General features: G+C 57.5%; 2 protein-coding genes across 5 annotated transcripts in view; both read left to right on the top strand.

Annotated features, from left to right (window-relative positions):
• The first annotated feature begins 451 nt into the window (after positions 1-451).
• Positions 452-8,127, top strand: ELAC1 (elaC ribonuclease Z 1). 2 transcript variants are annotated; one of them, XM_084225121.1, is made up of 4 exons: positions 452-466; positions 3,021-3,193; positions 4,864-5,331; positions 6,014-8,127. In XM_084225121.1, the coding sequence occupies exons 2-4, from the start codon at positions 3,037-3,039 to the stop codon at positions 6,493-6,495; spliced, it is 1,107 nt and encodes a 368-aa protein (XP_084081247.1). In that variant the 5' UTR covers positions 452-466; positions 3,021-3,036; the 3' UTR covers positions 6,496-8,127. The 2 variants fall into 2 exon arrangements, with proteins under 2 accessions (XP_084081247.1, XP_084081246.1); XM_084225120.1 differs by lacking the exons at positions 452-466; positions 3,021-3,193 and having other exon boundaries at positions 3,632-5,331.
• A 6,903-nt stretch (positions 8,128-15,030) lies between these two features.
• Positions 15,031-17,478, top strand: part of SMAD4 (SMAD family member 4) — a 30,806-nt gene continuing 28,358 nt past the window's right edge. For all 3 annotated transcript variants that reach the window (XM_084225559.1, XM_084225558.1, XM_084225557.1), the window contains exon 1: positions 15,031-15,158. The gene's annotated coding sequence lies outside the window, so the exon portion shown is untranslated. The remainder of the gene's footprint in view (positions 15,159-17,478) is intronic.

The raw sequence follows: 17,478 nt of genomic DNA, 5'->3' as shown, positions 1-17,478 counted from the left end.
CGCCGGGATGTTGTTACACCTTCCTGCCTTTCTCAGCGGCCCTTTGAGTACCGAACAGAATGGGAAAAGGTGTGCGGAGTGCCTCATGCCCTGGAAAACGCAACGTAGTTTTGCTGAATACCGGGGGATTTGGGCAAGGTGCTGGCGTGCTGTGGCAGCCACTCTAATGAGAACCGAGAATAACGGGAATTTTAAACATTTGTTATATCGCCTGGGCTGAGCCCCCAGCGAGGGCAGCAGGGCAGGGGGATCAGGCTGGGGCAGGTCCAGCTCTCACCCGCAGCACCCCCAGGTCCTTCTCCCAGGGCTGTCCCTGTGCTCACCCCAGCCTGGGCCGACCCCTGACCCGGCGCAGCCCCGGCTCTCGCTCGTTCCGATCCCGCCGGTGCCGGGCGCGGCCCGCCCCCGCTCCCTCACCGCAGGGCGGGCTCTGGCACGGCCCCGCCCGCCTGACACCGCCCGCGAGGTAAGGCCGGCACGGGAACGGAACCCCTGTTCCACCGGGCTGGAACGGGGCCGGGCCGGGACCCACCGGGCTGGAACGGGGCCGGGCCGGGGGCTGGGCGGGTCGGGAGCGGGGCCGGGCCGGGGGCCGGGCGGGTCGGGAGCGGGGCCGGGCCCCCACAGCCCCTCCCGCTGTCCCGGTGCCCCCGCCGGGCCCACCGCGTGCCCCGGGCCGGGAGCGCGGGCGGAGCCGGGGCGGCTGAGGGAGCTCGGAGCGGCCGTGCCGAAAGGGAGAGCTCGGAGCCATGGCGGGGCCTCCAGGGGCTCCAGGAGAGCTGCACAGGGACTGGGCACAAGGCAGGGAGGGACAGCAGCCAGGGAATGGCTTCCCAGGGCCAGAGGGCAGGGACAGATGGGATATTGGGAATGAGGAATTGCTGGCTGGGAGGGTGGGCAGGCCCTGGCCCAGGGTGCCCAGAGCAGCTGTGGCTGCCCCTGGATCCCTGGCAGTGTCCAAGGCCAGGCTGGACAGGGCTTGGAGCAGCCTGGGACAGTGGAAGGTGTCCCTGCCCATGGCAGGGGGTTGTAGTACAAGTATTTTCAAGGTTCCTTCCAACCAAACCATTCAATTCTTGTATGATCCCATGATTTTACACTGAGGAAAATGAAAATTCAAATATTTGCATTTGCAAAGTGTTTATTTCTGCATTTGGTCTGAGATGGACGTGAATCACGGCTCCCCCCGAGCCCCCAAGGTCAGGTTGCACCTTGTAGTGCTTGGGAGGACCCTGCAAGCCCACCTGGCAAGAGAGTGCTTTCTTCTGGAATTCCGGAATCCTGGAATGCTTCGTGTTACAGGCTTCTCAAAGCCCGTCCAGTGCCACCCCCTGCCATGGGCAGGGACCCCTTCCACCATCCCAGGCTGCTCCAAGCCCTGTCCAACCTGGCCTTGGACACTGCCAGGGATCCAAGGGCAGCCACAGCTGCTCTGGGCACCCTGGGCCAGGGCCTGCCCACCCTCCCAGGGAAGAAAAACTGGGAGGCTGTGGAAACTCCTCTAAAAACAACTGATCTTGAGAAATTATTTTGAAAGATATCTGAAGACATTAAGGCACCTGACGTTTTAAATCCTGCTGAAAAGAAGGCAGGGGCGAATTCAGGGGTGCCTAGGGCTGGAGGGAGCCCACCCGGTGCGGTGGGAGGGCAGCGGGCTGTCCGCCGTGCCCTGCTCCTGCCGGGCCCCTCAGGCACACACCGTCCGACACATCAGCCGCTGGGGCACGGCTCCGGGGGTGGAACTGCTCCCTGGCTGTGCCCGCGGCTCACCCCTGCCTCGCCAGGGCTCTGCGGGAAGGGACCCTCCCCCTCTGCGCCTCCGGGCTGCCCGCTCCCGAAATCCGGGAACGGTGCTTAAATGTCAGCAGAGGCTGCTCGGGGAAACTCATCCCGAAAGGCTCCTCGAGGGAAGGCTCACGCAGGAAAAGTCAACATTTAAACAGAGCTCAGAGGAAATAAATTATTTATTTATTTATTGGGTGGGTGGGGTTTGAGCTTAGAGCTGTTCCAACTGGATGGGGCTGTTTTCCCTGGGAAGCCACACAGGTCTTTGTGCTTGGGCTGTGTGTTTTCAGTCTTCCAGGACATAAGAAGGAAATCTCTGCTTTTAAATAATGTGTTGTCTGAAAGTCATATCCTGCTCTAGGCAGGTTTTACTTTTATGTTTTAAGGGAAAGGGAATTTTATGAGGATGCCTTCACTTCAAACAAAGATGTTTGTCGGTTTCCCTGCACAAATACATCAAATCACAGAATATCCCAAGTTGGAAGGGACCCACCAGGATCACCCAGCCCAGCTCCTGCCCTGCACAGACCCCCAGCAATCCCACCCTGTCCATCCCTGGCAGTGCTGTCCAAAGGCTCCTGGAGCTCTGGCAGCCTCGGGGCTGTGCCCATCCCTGGGGAGCCTGGGCAGTGCCAGCAGCCTCTGGGGAAGAGCCTTTCCCTGATATCCAACCTAGCCCTCCCTGGCATGGCTCCATGTGTTCCCTGGATGCTGTCCCTGTCACAGACCCTGGCACCCATGTTCCCTGTTCCAGCAGGCAGCTGGTCTGTGTTCCAGCAGTACCTGGGCTGTGTTCTGTGTTCTGTGTTCTGTGTTCTGTGTTCCAGCAGTACCTGGGCTGTGTTCTGTGTTCTGTGTTCTGTGTTCTGTGTTCTGTGTTCTGTGTTCCAGCAGTACCTGGGCTGTGTTCTGTGTTCTGTGTTCTGTGTTCTGTGTTCTGTGTTCCGTGTTCTGTGTTCTGTGTTCCAGCAGTACCTGGGCTGTGTTCTGTGTTCTGTGTTCCAGCAGTACCTGGGCTGTGTTCTGTGTTCTGTGTTCCAGCAGTACCTGGGCTGTGTTCTGTGTTCCAGCAGTACCTGGGCTGTGTTCTGTGTTCTGTGTTCTGTGTCCTGTGTTCTGTGTTCTGTGTTCTGTGTTCTGTGTTCTGTGTTCCAGCAGTACCTGGGCTGTGTTCCGTGTTCCAGCAGTACCTGGGCTGTGTTCCGTGTTCCAGCAGTACCTGCTCGGTGTTCCAGGTGCTGCCCTCCCGGGATGTCCCTGGAGCTCACCTTCCTGGGCACGGGCTCGGCCTTCCCGTGCCCGTCCCGCGGGGCCTCGGCGCTGGTGCTGCGCAGGGAAGGGCAGTGCTGGCTCTTCGACTGCGGCGAGGGCACGCAGACACAGCTCATGAAGAGCCACCTGCGAGCAGGTCTGTGCCCTTCGATCAGGGCTGGGACAGGTTCGGGAGGGGCCCGCCGCGCAGCCCGGGGTGTCGGCGGGCAGGGCTGGGCTGGGCTGGGCTGGGCTGGGCTGGGCTGGGCGGGCAGGGCAGGGCAGGGCAGGGCTGGGCGGGCAGGGCAGGGCAGGGCAGGGCAGGGCAGGGCAGGGCAGGGAAGGGAAGGGAAGGGAAGGGAAGGGAAGGGAAGGGAAGGGAAGGGAAGGGAAGGGAAGGGAAGGGAAGGGAAGGGAAGGGAAGGGAAGGGAAGGGAAGGGAAGGGAAGGGAAGGGAAGGGAAGGGAAGGGAAGGGAAGGGAAGGGAAGGGAAGGGAAGGGAAGGGAAGGGAAGGGCAGGCTGGGCTGGGCGGGGCAGGGCAGGGAAGGGAAGGGAAGGGCAGGGCAGGCTGGGCAGGGCAGGCAGGGCAGGGAGCGCCGGCGGGGCTGCCTTGGGCGGGGCTGCCCGACCTGCTCCGCAGCCGTCTCTGACCGCCCCTCGGCGCAGAGCTGCCTCCCGCGGACCGTCGGAATTCATTCATCGGGCTTGGCAATGTCAAACGCGGCCCGCGGAGCAGCTCAAAACAGGAACGGTTTGTTTGTTGTTTGCCTGGAGGCAGCTCTAGTCAAACCCGCGGTGAGCCTTCCTGTGGGTAAATGTCTCTTTTCAAGCGAGGCTGTGTGTATTGGGGGTAACTTTCACCTTTTGGCAAATAAATCGGGAATAAAGCTCACCTCACTGTCAGAGCCACTGTGCTTCCACAGTCCTCAGTGGCCAGAGCTGACTTCTCTCCCCCAAAGAATGAATTGTCAGTTACAAACAGAAATACAAGCTCCTGCTCCTCCAAAACCTATCAGGGAATTTAATGACAGATGGACGGAGTAATTTCTATGAAATTGTTTACTGAAATAATCTTAAAACAAAAGAAGGAGATTCTGTCACTCCTGTGTCTCAGTCCCAGCAGTGCTGGAGGAAGTGCCTGGCTGTGTGGAGATGGGAGTTCAGCAGGGACAGAGGCAGCCTGGTTAAAGGACACGTGTCTGCAACGAGAGAGCTCTGGGCTCTTCTGACCCAGCGAGGGCAGGGCCCAGCTGGGCTGAGACAGCCCAGGCACCAGAGAAAGCCCACACATTTACAGAACAATTTTTCCTCTTGTTTTAAACAAACCAGTTAGCAGCGGTGGGGTTCTTGCCTCTTAAAAAACTCAGAAATCAAAACTGCATGCTGGTTTGGTTTGGGTTATTTTTAATTTTGCTCATTTCATGGGCTAGAAGGAGCAACATGAATTCCTCGTTGTGTTCCTCGTTAGTCTGCAGTTTTTCTGTAAGATTGACGCTCAAATGCTTCCCAGCCCTTCCTTGCATTTCACACGGCAGATGTCACCAGCCAGGCCCATTCCATGCTTGGCCCAGAAGGAGCTGAACCTTGCATCTCTGCAGCCTCTTCTTGGCCTGTCAGCCCAAAATCTTTCTTGTGTGGAAGGGGTGGAGAAAGAAATACCTTTTGGGTTGGGATTTGTCTGTTAAGCGCTGGTTTTAATTTCGCTCCCTGCTTGTTTCAAGCATCTCGTTTCAAGCATCTTGCCAAACAGCCATCATTTCTGAGTTGTTACATTGTTTATTTTCCTGTCTTTTCCTGGCTTTGTCTTTTCCTGTTCTATTCCACAGCCAAAATTACCAAGATTTTCATCACTCACCTTCACGGCGACCACATTTTTGGGCTTCCTGGGCTGCTGTGCACGCTCAGCCTCCAGAGGAGCCCCGATGCCAGCGCAGTGCCCATTGATATTTACGGGCCCCTGGGGCTGCGCAGCTTCCTCTGGAGGAGCCTGGAGCTGTCCCACTGCCAGTCCCTGCTCCCCTACGCCGTCCACGAGCTGGTCCCCACGCGGGACCAGTGCCCCCCAGAAGAATTCAGGGACTTTTCCGGTTTGGACCGAGGTGAGGGGCTTGCCCAGGCGCCTCCCGGGCGAGTCCTGCAGCTGGATGAGGGAACAGACTCCTACCTGCTGCTGGAGGATGAGGAGCTGTCTGTGCGAGCCTTCCGCCTCTTCCACCGCGTGCCCTCCTTCGGCTTCGTGCTGGAAGAGAAGCCCCGGCCCGGGAAGCTCCAAGTGCAGATGCTGGAAGAGCTTGGTAGCTACTTTGCCTTATTTTTCCTCTTTTTACTTCTTTTATGACCACCTCCCTATGTGTTCTAGCAAGGCCGAGCCGCTGTCCCTCTCCGTAGCCTGTTTTAACTCAATGTTCCCTTTTCTGTCAAAGACATTTTGGCACCTGGCCCCCAAGCCGCGCTCTGAGCCGGTGTGTGACCCTGGTGCGGGGAATATCACAGACCACTTTCGTGCTGGCAACAGCTGACAAGGCCAGGTGCCAACAGCTCAGCCTGGCTTTCAGGAAAACATATGGCCAGTGTATTTGCATGGTTCTTTCTTGACTTTAATACCAGCAATATGATTGGGGTTTTTTGATATATTTTCCCTGACAGTTTCCATGTGTCTGCCCCATCCCTGGAAGTGTCCAAGCCCAGGCTGGAGCACCCTGGGACAGTGGAAGGTGTCCCTGCCCATAGCAGGATGAACTTTGAGGGTGTTCTAGGGTTCCGTGATTTTCCTCAAACACACTTCCTGCTAAGGTTACAAGCTCCTAATTTGTACGAAAAACCTGAAATACCAATCGATTTTCATACTGAGGCTGTGTTTTTTCCCAGCGAGCCAGCTTTATGTCCAGCAGCCTCAGGTGGTGTTTTTTTAAGCTGGCCCTGCTGTAACAGTGTGTCTGGCGTAGCGCTGACGGGCTGTTTTCCCTCTGCCGGCAGGAGTCCCGCCGGGCCCCCTGTACGGGGAGCTGAAGAGCGGCCGAGCGGTGGTGCTGAGCAGCGGCGTGACGGTGCGGCCCGCCGACGTGCTGGCCGCGCCCCTGCCCGGCAGGAAGGTCTGCATCCTGGGCGACTGCTCGGGGCCCGTGGGGCCGGGCGCCCGGCGGCTCTGCCAGCTGGCCGACCTGCTGGTGCACGAGGCCACGCTGGACGACGGCCTGCGGGACACGGCGCTCGAGCGCGGGCACAGCACGCCCGGCACCGCCGCGCGCTTCGCCCGGGACTGCCGCGCCAGGAGGCTGGTGCTGACCCACTTCAGCCAGCGGTACCCGCCCCACGGCCTCGCCAGCCTCCAGGAACAGGCCCAGAGCGCCATGGGAGCACAGGAGGTGACGCTGGCCCAGGACTTCATGACCATCGAGATCCCGAGGAAAACTGAGAAACGAGGAGTCGTCACCAGAGAGGGCCCGATGAAACTGTGAGAAACAAGGAGTTCATCACCAGATACCAGTGAAACAGTGAAAAACAAGGAGTTCATCACGAGATACCTATGAAACAGTGAAAGGCAAGGAGTTCATCATGAGATACCAGTGAAACAGTGAAAAACAAGGAGTTCATCACCAGATACCAGTGAAACAGTGAAAAACAAGGACTTCATAGTAAGGTCCCAATGAAACAGTGAAAAACAAGGAGTTCATCACCAGATACCAGTGAAACAGTGAAAAACAAGGACTTCATAGTAAGGTCCCAATGAAACAGTGAAAAACAAGGAGTTCATCACCAGATACCAGTGAAACAGTGAAAAACAAGGAGTTCATCACCAGATACCAGTGAAACTGTGAAAAACAAGGAGTTCATCACGAAATCCCAGTGAAACTGTGAAAAACAAGGAGTTCATCACCAGATACCAGTGAAACAGTGAAAAACAAGGAGTTCATCACCAGATACCAGTGAAACTGTGAAAAACAAGGAGTTCATCACCAGATACCAGTGAAACTGTGAAAAACAAGGAGTTCATCACCAGATACCAGTGAAACTGTGAAAAACAAGGAGTTCATCACCAGATACCAGTGAAACTGTGAAAAACAAGGAGTTCATCACCAGATACCAGTGAAACAGTGAAAAACAAGGAGTTCATCACGAGATACCAGTGAAACGGTGAAAAACAAGGAGTTCATCACCAGATACCAGTGAAACAGTGAAAAACAAGGAGTTCATCACAAAATCCCAATGAAACAGTGAAAAACAAGGAGTTCATCACCAGATACCAGTGAAACAGTGAAAAACAAGGAGTTCATCAGGAGATACCAGTGAAACAGTGAAAAGCAAAGACTTCATAACGAGATCCCAATGAAACAGTGAAAAGCAAAGACTTCATCATGAGATACCAGTGAAACAGTGAAAAACAAGGACTTCATCACCAGATACCAGTGAAACAGTGAAAAACAAGGACTTCATCACGAAATCCCAATGAAACAGTGAAAGGCAAGGACTTAATCATGAGATACCAGTGAAACAGTGAAAAAAGAGGACTTAATCATGAGATACCAGTGAAACAGTGAAAAGCAAGGACTTCATCATGAGGTCCCAATGAAACAGTGAAAAACAAGCACTTCATAACAAGATCCCAATGAAACAGTGAAAAAAAAGGACTTAATAATGAGATCCCAATGAAACAGTGAAAAACAAGGACTTTGTGACCACAGAGATCCCAACGAAACTGTGATAACTGAGGACTTCATGTCCACAGAGATCCCAGTGTAACAGTGAAATCTCAGGACTTCATGACAAGATCCCAGTTAGACAGTGAAAAACGAGGACTTGGTGACCACAGAGATCCCAGTGTAACAGTGAAATCTCAGGACTTCATGACAAGATCCCAGTTAGGCGGTGAAAAACGAGGACTTGGTGACCACGGAGATGGCAGTGAGGCAGTGAAATCCCTCTGAAACACACTCTGATTTCTGCCTGAGGGGACGCTGAAATGGATGAAGCTCTGAGAGCTCTGCCCAGTGGGTGTGGCTGCGGGCGCTGCCGGGCTCAGGTGCAGGAGCTCCTCTCCTTCCACACCTGCAGATGAAGTTTTCTCATAAATAAATAGAGTTTGGGCTTCCTGTCGGACGTGGATTGACAGTTCTGTCCTTCAAAGCTCTGGAGCATCAGCGCGGGGTTTGCACACCCAGTAACGTGTGAGGAGCACGCTCTGCGGGTCTCTGGGCAGGTGGCAAGTGCCCTTCATTAAACTGTCCCTCCAAGGGCAATTAAAGGACAAATCGTCCTGAAGGAGGCACATTTGTGTCTGCCCCCGTGGGGATGGCACCTGCACCTGCTCAGTCTGTCCTGCAGGGACTTCACTCCTTCCCTTAAGGCACACACAGAGCCTGCTTTTATCCCCTCTCCTCCCCACCTCCAGCTAGAAGATGGGGTTTCCCAAATTTTAGCTGAAAGTGCTGATCTGAAGCCGTGAGGAATTTTGAACTGAGATGAGACTTTTGAATTATTTTTGATCATGCGGTTTATGTTTTTTATCTTTTACATAAGTAGAAAGGTGAGTTCAGCTCACATCTTCATAGCACAGCTCAGAAGGTCACAAGACTTCTAGTTACAAAACCTTTTAAGGATTTATTATCTAATAAAACTGTCAACGTGAACTTCATCTTTAAATATTTTATCTTATATATTCATGCTACAGTGTAAGCTTTTTTAGTTAATTATAGCATAACACACAAACTTAGAGCACTGCATTTTAAATGTCTTAATTACTTTTAAAACTACTTTTGGTAGTTTTAGCAGTGCCAGAGGAGCAGGGTGACATTCCCAGGTGTGAGTGCAGGGCCAGAGGAGCAGGGTGATGACATTCCAGGTGTGAGTGCAGGGCCAGAGGAGCAGGGTGACATTCCCAGGTGTGAGTGCAGGGCCACAGGAGCAGGGTGATGACATTCCCAGGTGTGAGTGCAGGGCCAGAGCTGTTCCTGCTGGGCTGACAGGAGCAGGGTGACATTCCCAGGGTCTGGCTGCACGGAGCAAGGTGAGTCCCACGGCTGTCCCCACCCTGCGCAGACCCTGTCTGCCTGTGCTGACAGTAAATCAGAACTGAACCACACCAACATCCCCATGCTGCGGAGGTGGAGGGATTTGTTGCTGGCTGGGGGCTGTGTACGAATTACAAACGAGACTCAATTACTGGAAATGCCTCTTGAGCTGTTTTATTTTCCACCATCGGTCTCGTTGCGTAGTTGTGACAATGGAAAGATGCTATTAGCTCACATCTTAGGTAGCAAACTAAAAATGTTACAACTTACTTTAAAGGTTTTCTGACTGATCACACAAAGCAAAAGCACATTAGCAGTAGTTATGTTTAGTCACTATAAGCACACGTGTCTCTGGTTAAACAATATTTAATCACCATAAGCACACGCACCTTTGGCCTGCTTGTTTCAAACACAACACCTGCTTGTAGGCTCTGAAACACAATGCCCAAACCTCCATTATTAAGCTTAAAACTTCCTAATATCTCACTAGATACACTTTTCTGCAACTTAAAGAGTTCTTCTAGGCAAGCGTTAATACACAAACCATGGCTCTATTTGTCCTTACTTTTTTACCTCTTTCATAAATTTTGTTGCTAACCAACCTTATAGCTGTGCTTAGCTCTAATCACAGTTCTGCTGTCTCTGAAGCTTGCCTTTTGCAGCTTTCTAGTCTCCTACCCTGCTCCACTCTGCTGAAAGTCTGGATACAAATTACCTCGTAATTCTGACTGCTAATGAAGCCTGAATTAAATTAACGGGAACATGTGTGCTGGTCAGGAAAGGTTTGGACCATCAATTGCCTGTGTTCTCAATGAGTTTATCTTTCCATTAATCATCTGTGGGTTACCAGAGACCAGGAATCCTCTGCATTCCCACAGATGTGCCCCAGGGTTTTCCCTGACAGCCGATGAGGACTCTGCTCTGGACCATGAGGGAGGTTTAACAAGCACTGGGTATGTAAAGGAAGACTTTCTAAATCATTTTGAAGCTCCAAACAACTCATTTTAAACATCCTTCCGCCTTCCTGGAAGAGTTCCTCTAGGTTTAGTTCCCTTTTTTTTAGCTGTTACCAGCAGAAGGACCGCTTAAAACTGCAGAATAAGCTTTTCACGCTGTGGGGAAGAGGAAGGAAGGGGGAGGAAACGAGATGTGGAGAGTTTTGTGAGAGCAGGGATGCTCCTGGGGCAGGGTGGGCCCGGGCAGGGGAGGGAGGTGCACACCCCTTTGCTGAGGGCAGCAGGGGCTGGGGGAAAGGTGGAGAGGGGTCCCTGCAGACAGAAATGCAGCTGTGCTCTGTGGTGCGCTCCGAGGTGTGCTCCGAGGGGAGCACGGAGAGCCCGAGCCTGGTGCGGGGGCTAAACCCGGCTGGGAAGGGAATTCCAGATGGGAAATCCAGCTGTGGGTGCTAAACCCAGCTGGGAAGGGAAATGCAGATGGGAAATCCAGCTGTGGGGGCTAAACCCAGCTGGGAAGGGAAATCCAGCTGTGGGGGCTAAACCCAGCTGGGAAGGGAAATGCAGCTGGGAAATCCAGCTGTGGGGGCTAAACCCGGCTGGGAAGGGAATTCCAGCTGGGAAATCCAGCTGTGGGGGCTAAACCCGGCTGGGAAGGGAATTCCAGCTGGGAAATCCAGCTGTGGGGGCTAAACCCGGCTGGGAAGGGAATTCCAGCTGGGAAATGCAGCTGTGGGGGCTAAACCCGGCTGGGAAGGGAAATGCAGCTGGGAAATCCAGCTGTGGGTGCTAAACCCAGCTGGGAAGGGAATTCCAGCTGGGAAATCCAGCTGTGGGGGCTAAACCCGGCTGGGAAGGGAATTCCAGCTGGGAAATCCAGCTGTGGGGGCTAAACCCGGCTGGGAAGGGAATTCCAGCTGGGAAATCCAGCTGTGGGGGCTAAACCCGGCTGGGAAGGGAATTCCAGCTGGGAAATGCAGCTGTGGGGGCTAAACCCGGCTGGGAAGGGAAATGCAGCTGGGAAATCCAGCTGTGGGTGCTAAACCCAGCTGGGAAGGGAATTCCAGCTGGGAAATCCAGCTGTGGGGGCTAAACCCGGCTGGGAAGGGAATTCCAGCTGGGAAATCCAGCTGTGGGGGCTAAACCCAGCTGGGAAGGGAAATCCAGCTGGGAAATGCAGCTGTGGGGGCTAAACCCGGCTGGGAAGGGAATTCCAGCTGGGAAATGCAGCTGTGGGGGCTAAACCCAGCTGGGAAATCCAGCTGTGGGTGCTAAACCCGGCTGGGAAGGGAAATGCAGCTGGGAAATCCAGCTGTGGGTGCTAAACCCAGCTGGGAAATCCAGCTGTGGGTGCTAAACCCGGCTGGGAAGGGAAATGCAGCTGGGAAATCCAGCTGTGGGGGCTAAACCCAGCTGGGAAGGGAAATCCAGCTGTGGGTGCTGAACCCGGCTGGGAAGGGAATTCCAGCTGGGAAATCCATCTGTGGGTGCTAAACCCGGCTGGGAAGGGAAATCCAGCTGTGGGGGCTAAACCCAGCTGGGAAGGGAAATCCAGCTGTGGGGGCTAAACCCGGCTGGGAAGGGAATTCCAGCTGGGAAATCCAGCTGTGAGTGCTAAACCCAGCTGGGAAGGGAAATCCAGCTGGGAAATCCAGCTGTGGGGGCTAAACCCGGCTGGGAAGGGAAATGCAGCTGGGAAATCCAGCTGTGGGGGCTAAACCCAGCTGGGAAGGGAATTCCAGCTGGGAAATCCAGCTGTGGGTGTCCCAGCCTTGCGGTCACCCGTGGCCCAGGTGGGACTCTGCAGCTGCCCGTGCAGAAACACAAACATTACCTTTTTTGTTGTTGTTGTTTGTTCCGTGGGGTTTTGGGGTGGTTTTTTGGTTTGGTTTGTTTTGTTTGGGGTTTTTTTGGGGTTTGTTTCTGGGGCTTTTGATGGTTTTGGGTTTTCATTCTGTTTGGTTTGGGCAGGACTTTTGGGGTTTTTTTTCTTTTTTTGTTTGTTTTGGGTTGTTTGGTTTGGTTTGGGGTTTTTTTGTTGTTGTTTTTGTTGTATTTCTGTTTGGTTTTGTTGGGTTTTTTTAACAGACTTTAAGAAGGGTTGTCTCTGCCTGAGTTGTGTGGTTTGTAAGGAACAGCACATCAGCCATTCCCCCGGGGTGGTTTGGTTCCAGAAGTGTGTGCTCTGGCCAGGGGCAGGACTGCCACAGGTCCCCTGAAACCCACAGGGTGGCACAGGGGGCAGCTTGGTGCAGTCTTTATTATTGAATAATTAATTTACAATTATGATTACTATTATTTATTACAAACACAGGACTGTGACCCGAGGGATTTGGGGCACACAGCAGCGGCCATGGGCACCTTGGGGCAGAGGGGTTTGAGGGCACAGGGCACAGCACCCGCAGCTCTGGGGACACCGCTGAGTGCTCTGGTGTGACATTGTGCTGGGGACAGCTCTGGTGTGACATTGGTGCTGTGGGGACAGCTCTGCTGTGACACTGGTGCTGTGGGACAGCTCTGGTGTGACATTGGTGCTGTGGGGACAGCTCTGCTGTGACATTGGTGCTGTGGGGACAGCTCTGGTGTGACATTGGTGCTATGGGGACAGCTCTGGTGTGACATTGGTGCTATGGGGACAGCTCTGGTGTGACATTGGTGCTGTGGGGACAGCTCTGGTGTGACATTGGTGCTGGGGACAGCTCTGCTGTGACATTGGTGCTATGGGGACAGCTCTGGTGTGACATTGGTGCTGGGGACAGCTCTGGTGTGACATTGGTGCTATGGGGACAGCTCTGGTGTGACATTGGTGCTGGGGACAGCTCTGCTGTGACATTGGTGCTGGGGTGGCTCTGGTGTGACATTGGTGCTGGGGACAGCTCTGGTGTGACATTGGTGCTGTGGGTGGCTCTGGTGTGACATTGGTGCTGTGGGGACAGCTCTGCTGTGACACTGGGGACAGCTCTGGTGTGACATTGGTGCTGGGGACAGCTCTGGTGTGACATTGGTGCTGGGAGTGGCTCTGGTGTGACATTGGTGCTGGGGTGGCTCTGGTGTGACATTGTGCTGCGGTGGCCCGCACAGAGGCCGGGCTGGCTCATTACCTGTTTAATTAGGGCCGTTCCATCGCGCCGGGACAGGGCGGTGCCGCCGCGGGGCCGGTCCGCGGTGGCGGCCCGGGGCACTGCCGCGGTGGGACCCTGCCCTCGGGATGGGGAAGTGACTATAAATGACTGAGCAGTGTGAGCAGCAAATTTTGATATATAACAAATGTTTAAAATTCCCGTTATTCTTGGTTCTCATTAGAGTGGCTGCCACAGCACGCCAGCACCTTGCCCAAATCCCCCGGTATTCAGCAAAACTACGTTGCGTTTTCCAGGGCATGAGGCACTCCGCACACCTTTTCCCATTCTGTTCGGTACTCAAATGGCCGCTGAGAAAGGCAGGAAGGTGTAACCACATCCCGGCGCTGAAATCCCTTTTCCTCTCCGGCGGAGCCGCTCCGGGCGCTTTGCTGGTGCCGGCCGGAGCCGTGGGAGGGGAAGCAGCGCCGAGCGCAGGGCGGCATCGCTGGGGCTGCTGCGGGAGCACAGCCCGGCCCTGCCCGGGGGATTCTGCCCCGTGCCCAGGTGAGACCCCACCTGCAGAGCTGCCCCAGCCCTGGCTCCAACAGCACCAGGACCTGGAGCTGCTGGAGCCAGTGCAGAGGAGGGCACGGAGATGCTGCCAGGGCTGGAGCCCCTGTGCTCTGGAGCCAGCCTGGCACAGCTGGGGCTGCTCACCTGCACAAGAGAAGGCTCCAGGGACACCTCAGAGCCCCTGCCAGGGCCTCAAGGGGCTCCAGGAGAGCTGCACAGGGACTGGGCACAAGGCAGGGAGGGACAGCAACCAGGGAATGGCTTCCCAGGGCCAGAGGGCAGGGCCAGATGGGATATTGGGAATGAGGAATTGCTGGCTGGCAGGGTGGGCAGGCCCTGGCCCAGGGTGCCCAGAGCAGCTGTGGCTGCCCCTGGATCCCTGGCAGTGTCCAAGGCCAGGCTGGACAGGGCTTGGAGCAGCCTGGGACAGTGGAAGGGGTCCCTGCCCATGGCAGGGGGTGGAATGGAGGAGCCGTATGGTTCTTTTCAATCCACTCCATCTCAGCGTTCTCTGATCTGATAAATGTTTCACGTGTGGGGCTGTGCATTTGTTGGGGTTTTGTTCCCAGGTCACCCTCACAGCCCCGGGTGTCCCCGCGCTGGAGCCGCCGCTGGAACGGACCCGAGGGGCTGGAGCGTGTCCAGGGCAGGGAACGGAGCTGGGCAGGGGCTGGAGCCCCAGGAGAGGCTGAGGGAGCTGGGAAGGGGCTGAGCCTGGAGCAAAGGAGGCTCAGGGGGGCCCTTGTGACTCTGCACAGCTCCTGACAGGAGGGGACAGCCGGGGGGTCGGGCTGTGCTCCAGGGAACAGGGACAGGAGCAGAGGGAACGGCCTCAGGCTGGGCATGGGGAGGGTCAGGGTGGACACCAGCAGGAATTTACCCATGGAAGGGGAGGTCAGGAACTGGAACTGCCCAGGGAGGGTTGGAGTGCCGGCCCGGGAGGTGCCCGGGGAGGCCCGGCAGGCAGGGCCCGGCCCGGCCCGGCGGAACGGGAGAGCAGGGTCCATCGGTGACCAGTCCGACTCAGGAGGGGTGAACCGGCTCAGGTGGGAGCCGGAGCAGGCCAAATCCCGGCGGTGCATCCCGGTCCCGGTCCCGGTGCGGGGCTCTCCACGTCACGGATCCCGTGACCGCCGCAGCCGGGCCCGGCCGCTCCCCGCGCCGCTGGAGCGCCGCCCGCCAACCATAAACACAACGCGCCCGCCCGCGCCCCTCTGGGCGCCGCGCAGGCGCCGCGGGACCCGGATGTGGCGCATGCGCGGCGGCGGCGGCGGCCCGGACGTGTCGGCGGCGGCCGCGACAGCGACAGCGACAACAAACAAACCGCGAGCGGCGCGGCCACCGCGGCCACCGCCGGCAGGAGGCGGCGGGGGCGGCCGGCAGCGGGCGGCCGCTGCCCCCGGCGCCCGCGAGCGCCGCCCCGCCCCGCCCCGCCGCGCGGAGGGGAGGGGGCGGAGGCCCGGGCCTTCCCCCGCCGCCGCCGCCCCTCACGGCGGCCTCGGGCCGCGCCCGGACGGCGGCCCAGGTAACATCCGCTCCCGGCTCCCGCCCGCCCGCTGCGCTGGGATCCCCTCCCGGGCTCCCTCCCCGCCCCTTCCCGGCCGCTTCCCGGTCACTTCCCCACCTTCCCGGGCTCCTTCCCCGGCCCCTTCGCGGGCTCCTCCCCCGCTCCCTTCCCCTCCTTCCCGGGCTCCCTCCCCACCCCCCCGCCCTTTACGGCCCCCCTGACCCCGGTCCCATCCCCACCTCCCTGCCGGCCCTTCTTCACCTCCTCCCTGCCCCCTTTCCCACTTCCTCGCTTTCCCTCGGCGAGAAAAACACAGGACTCCCCCTCCCACTACCAAACTTTTTACTCTTACGTTTTAAACGCTGGGCAGCCGTCCTGCCCCCGGCCGAACGCCGCCCCGCTGTCCGCACTCCCTCCCGCCGGCCGGACGAGCGCCCCGGTGGTTTTGTGGGGCTCCTCCTGCGGGGCCCCGTGGCCGCTGCCGTCCGCCGTGGGATGCCGAGAGCCGTGCCGGTGGCGGGTTCGGGGCCGGCGGTGCGCACAGCCCGTGTTCATCGCGGACCGCTCCCGCTGCTGCGCTCCCGGCCCGCGGGCTCGGCCACCTGTGGGCCGCCGAGGTCGAGCCGCGGACGGGGGGCTGGTGGAGGGGTGACCCAGCGCGGGCTGGGGCGCTGTGAGAGCCCAGGGCGAGGGCTGCAGACACCCGCAGTGCCGTGCTGGCCCTCCAGCACCTCCAGCTGCGGCGGGTCGGAGCGCCGAGCACAGAGCCCCGGCCAGCGGGCAGCTCAGGGCTCCTGTCCCTGTTCAGAGCTCCTGTCCCTGCTCAGGGCTCCTGTCCCTGCTCAGAGCTCCTGTCCCAGCTGTTCAGAGCTCCTGTCCCAGCTGTTCAGAGCTCCTGTCCCTGCTCAGAGCTCCTGTCCCTGTTCAGAGCTCCTTTCCCAGCTGTTCCGAGCTCCTGTCCCTGTTCAGAGCTCCTGTCCCTGCTCAGAGCTCCTGTCCCTGTTCAGAGCTCCTTTCCCAGCTGTTCAGAGCTCCTGTCCCTGTTCCGAGCTCCTGTCCCTGTTCAGAGCTCCTGTCCCTGTTCAGAGCTCCTGTCCCTGCTCAGAGCTCCTGTCCCTGCTCAGAGCTCCTGTCCCTGTTCAGAGCTCCTGTCCCTGTTCAGAGCTCCTGTCCCAGCTCAGAGCTCCTGTCCCAGCTGTTCCGAGCTCCTGTCCCTGTTCAGAGCTCCTGTCCCTGCTCAGAGCTCCTGTCCCTGTTCAGAGCTCCTGTCCCAGCTGTTCAGAGCTCCTGTCCCTGCTCAGAGCTCCTGTCCCATCTCAGAGCTCCTGTCCCTGCTCAGAGCTCCTGTCCCTGTTCAGAGCTCCTGTCCCAGCTGTTCCGAGCTCCTGTCCCTGTTCAGAGCTCCTGTCCCAGCTGTTCAGAGCTCCTGTCCCAGCTCAGAGCTCCTGTCCCAGCTCAGAGCTCCTGTCCCTGTTCAGAGCTCCTGTCCCTGCTCAGAGCTCCTGTCCCAGCTCAGAGCTCCTATCCCAGCTCAGAGCTCCTGTCCCAGCTGCTCAGAGCTCCTGTCCCAGCTGCTCAGAGCTCCTGTCCCAGCTGTTCCGAGCTCCTGTCCCAGCTGTTCAGAGCTCCTGTCCCTGCTCAGAGCTCCTGTCCCAGCTCAGAGCTCCTGTCCCAGCTGTTCCGAGCTCCTGTCCCTGTTCAGAGCTCCTGTCCCAGCTCAGAGCTCCTGTCCCAGCTGTTCCGAGCTCCTGTCCCTGTTCAGAGCTCCTGTCCCTGTTCAGAGCTCCTGTCCCAGCTCAGAGCTCCTGTCCCAGCTGTTCAGAGCTCCTGTCCCTGCTCAGAGCTCCTGTCCCAGCTCAGAGCTCCTGTCCCTGTTCAGAGCTCCTGTCCCAGCTGTTCAGAGCTCCTGTCCCAGCTCAGAGCTCCTGTCCCAGCTGTTCCGAGCTCCTGTCCCTGTTCAGAGCTCCTGTCCCTGTTCAGAGCTCCTGTCCCAGCTCAGAGCTCCTGTCCCAGCTGTTCAGAGCTCCTGTCCCTGCTCAGAGCTCCTGTCCCAGCTCAGAGCTCCTGTCCCTGTTCAGAGCTCCTGTCCCAGCTGTTCAGAGCTCCTGTCCCTGCTCAGAGCTCCTGTCCCAGCTCAGAGCTCCTGTCCCAGCTGTTCAGAGCTCCTGTCCCTGCTCAGAGCTCCTGTCCCAGCTCAGAGCTCCTGTCCCTGTTCAGAGCTCCTGTCCCAGCTGTTCAGAGCTCCTGTCCCAGCTCAGAGCTCCTGTCCCAGCTGTTCCGAGCTCCTGTCCCTGTTCAGAGCTCCTGTCCCTGTTCAGAGCTCCTGTCCCAGCTCAGA

Source organism: Fringilla coelebs (assembly GCF_963513975.1).
Source record: "Fringilla coelebs genome assembly, chromosome: Z".
Lineage (NCBI taxonomy): Eukaryota > Metazoa > Chordata > Aves > Passeriformes > Fringillidae > Fringilla > Fringilla coelebs.
Note: the sequence above shows the minus strand (reverse complement) of the source record. Positions and strands in the feature narration are given on the sequence as shown.

Excerpts from the sequence above, each read along its gene's own strand:
- ELAC1 (XM_084225120.1), top strand. The coding sequence starts at position 4,596 with ATGCTTGGCCCAGAAGGAGCTGAACCTTGCATCTCTGCAGCCTCTTCT. Across the intron at positions 5,332-6,013 it reads GCAGATGCTGGAAGAGCTTG|GAGTCCCGCCGGGCCCCCTG; the intron begins GTAGCTACTTTG and ends CTCTGCCGGCAG.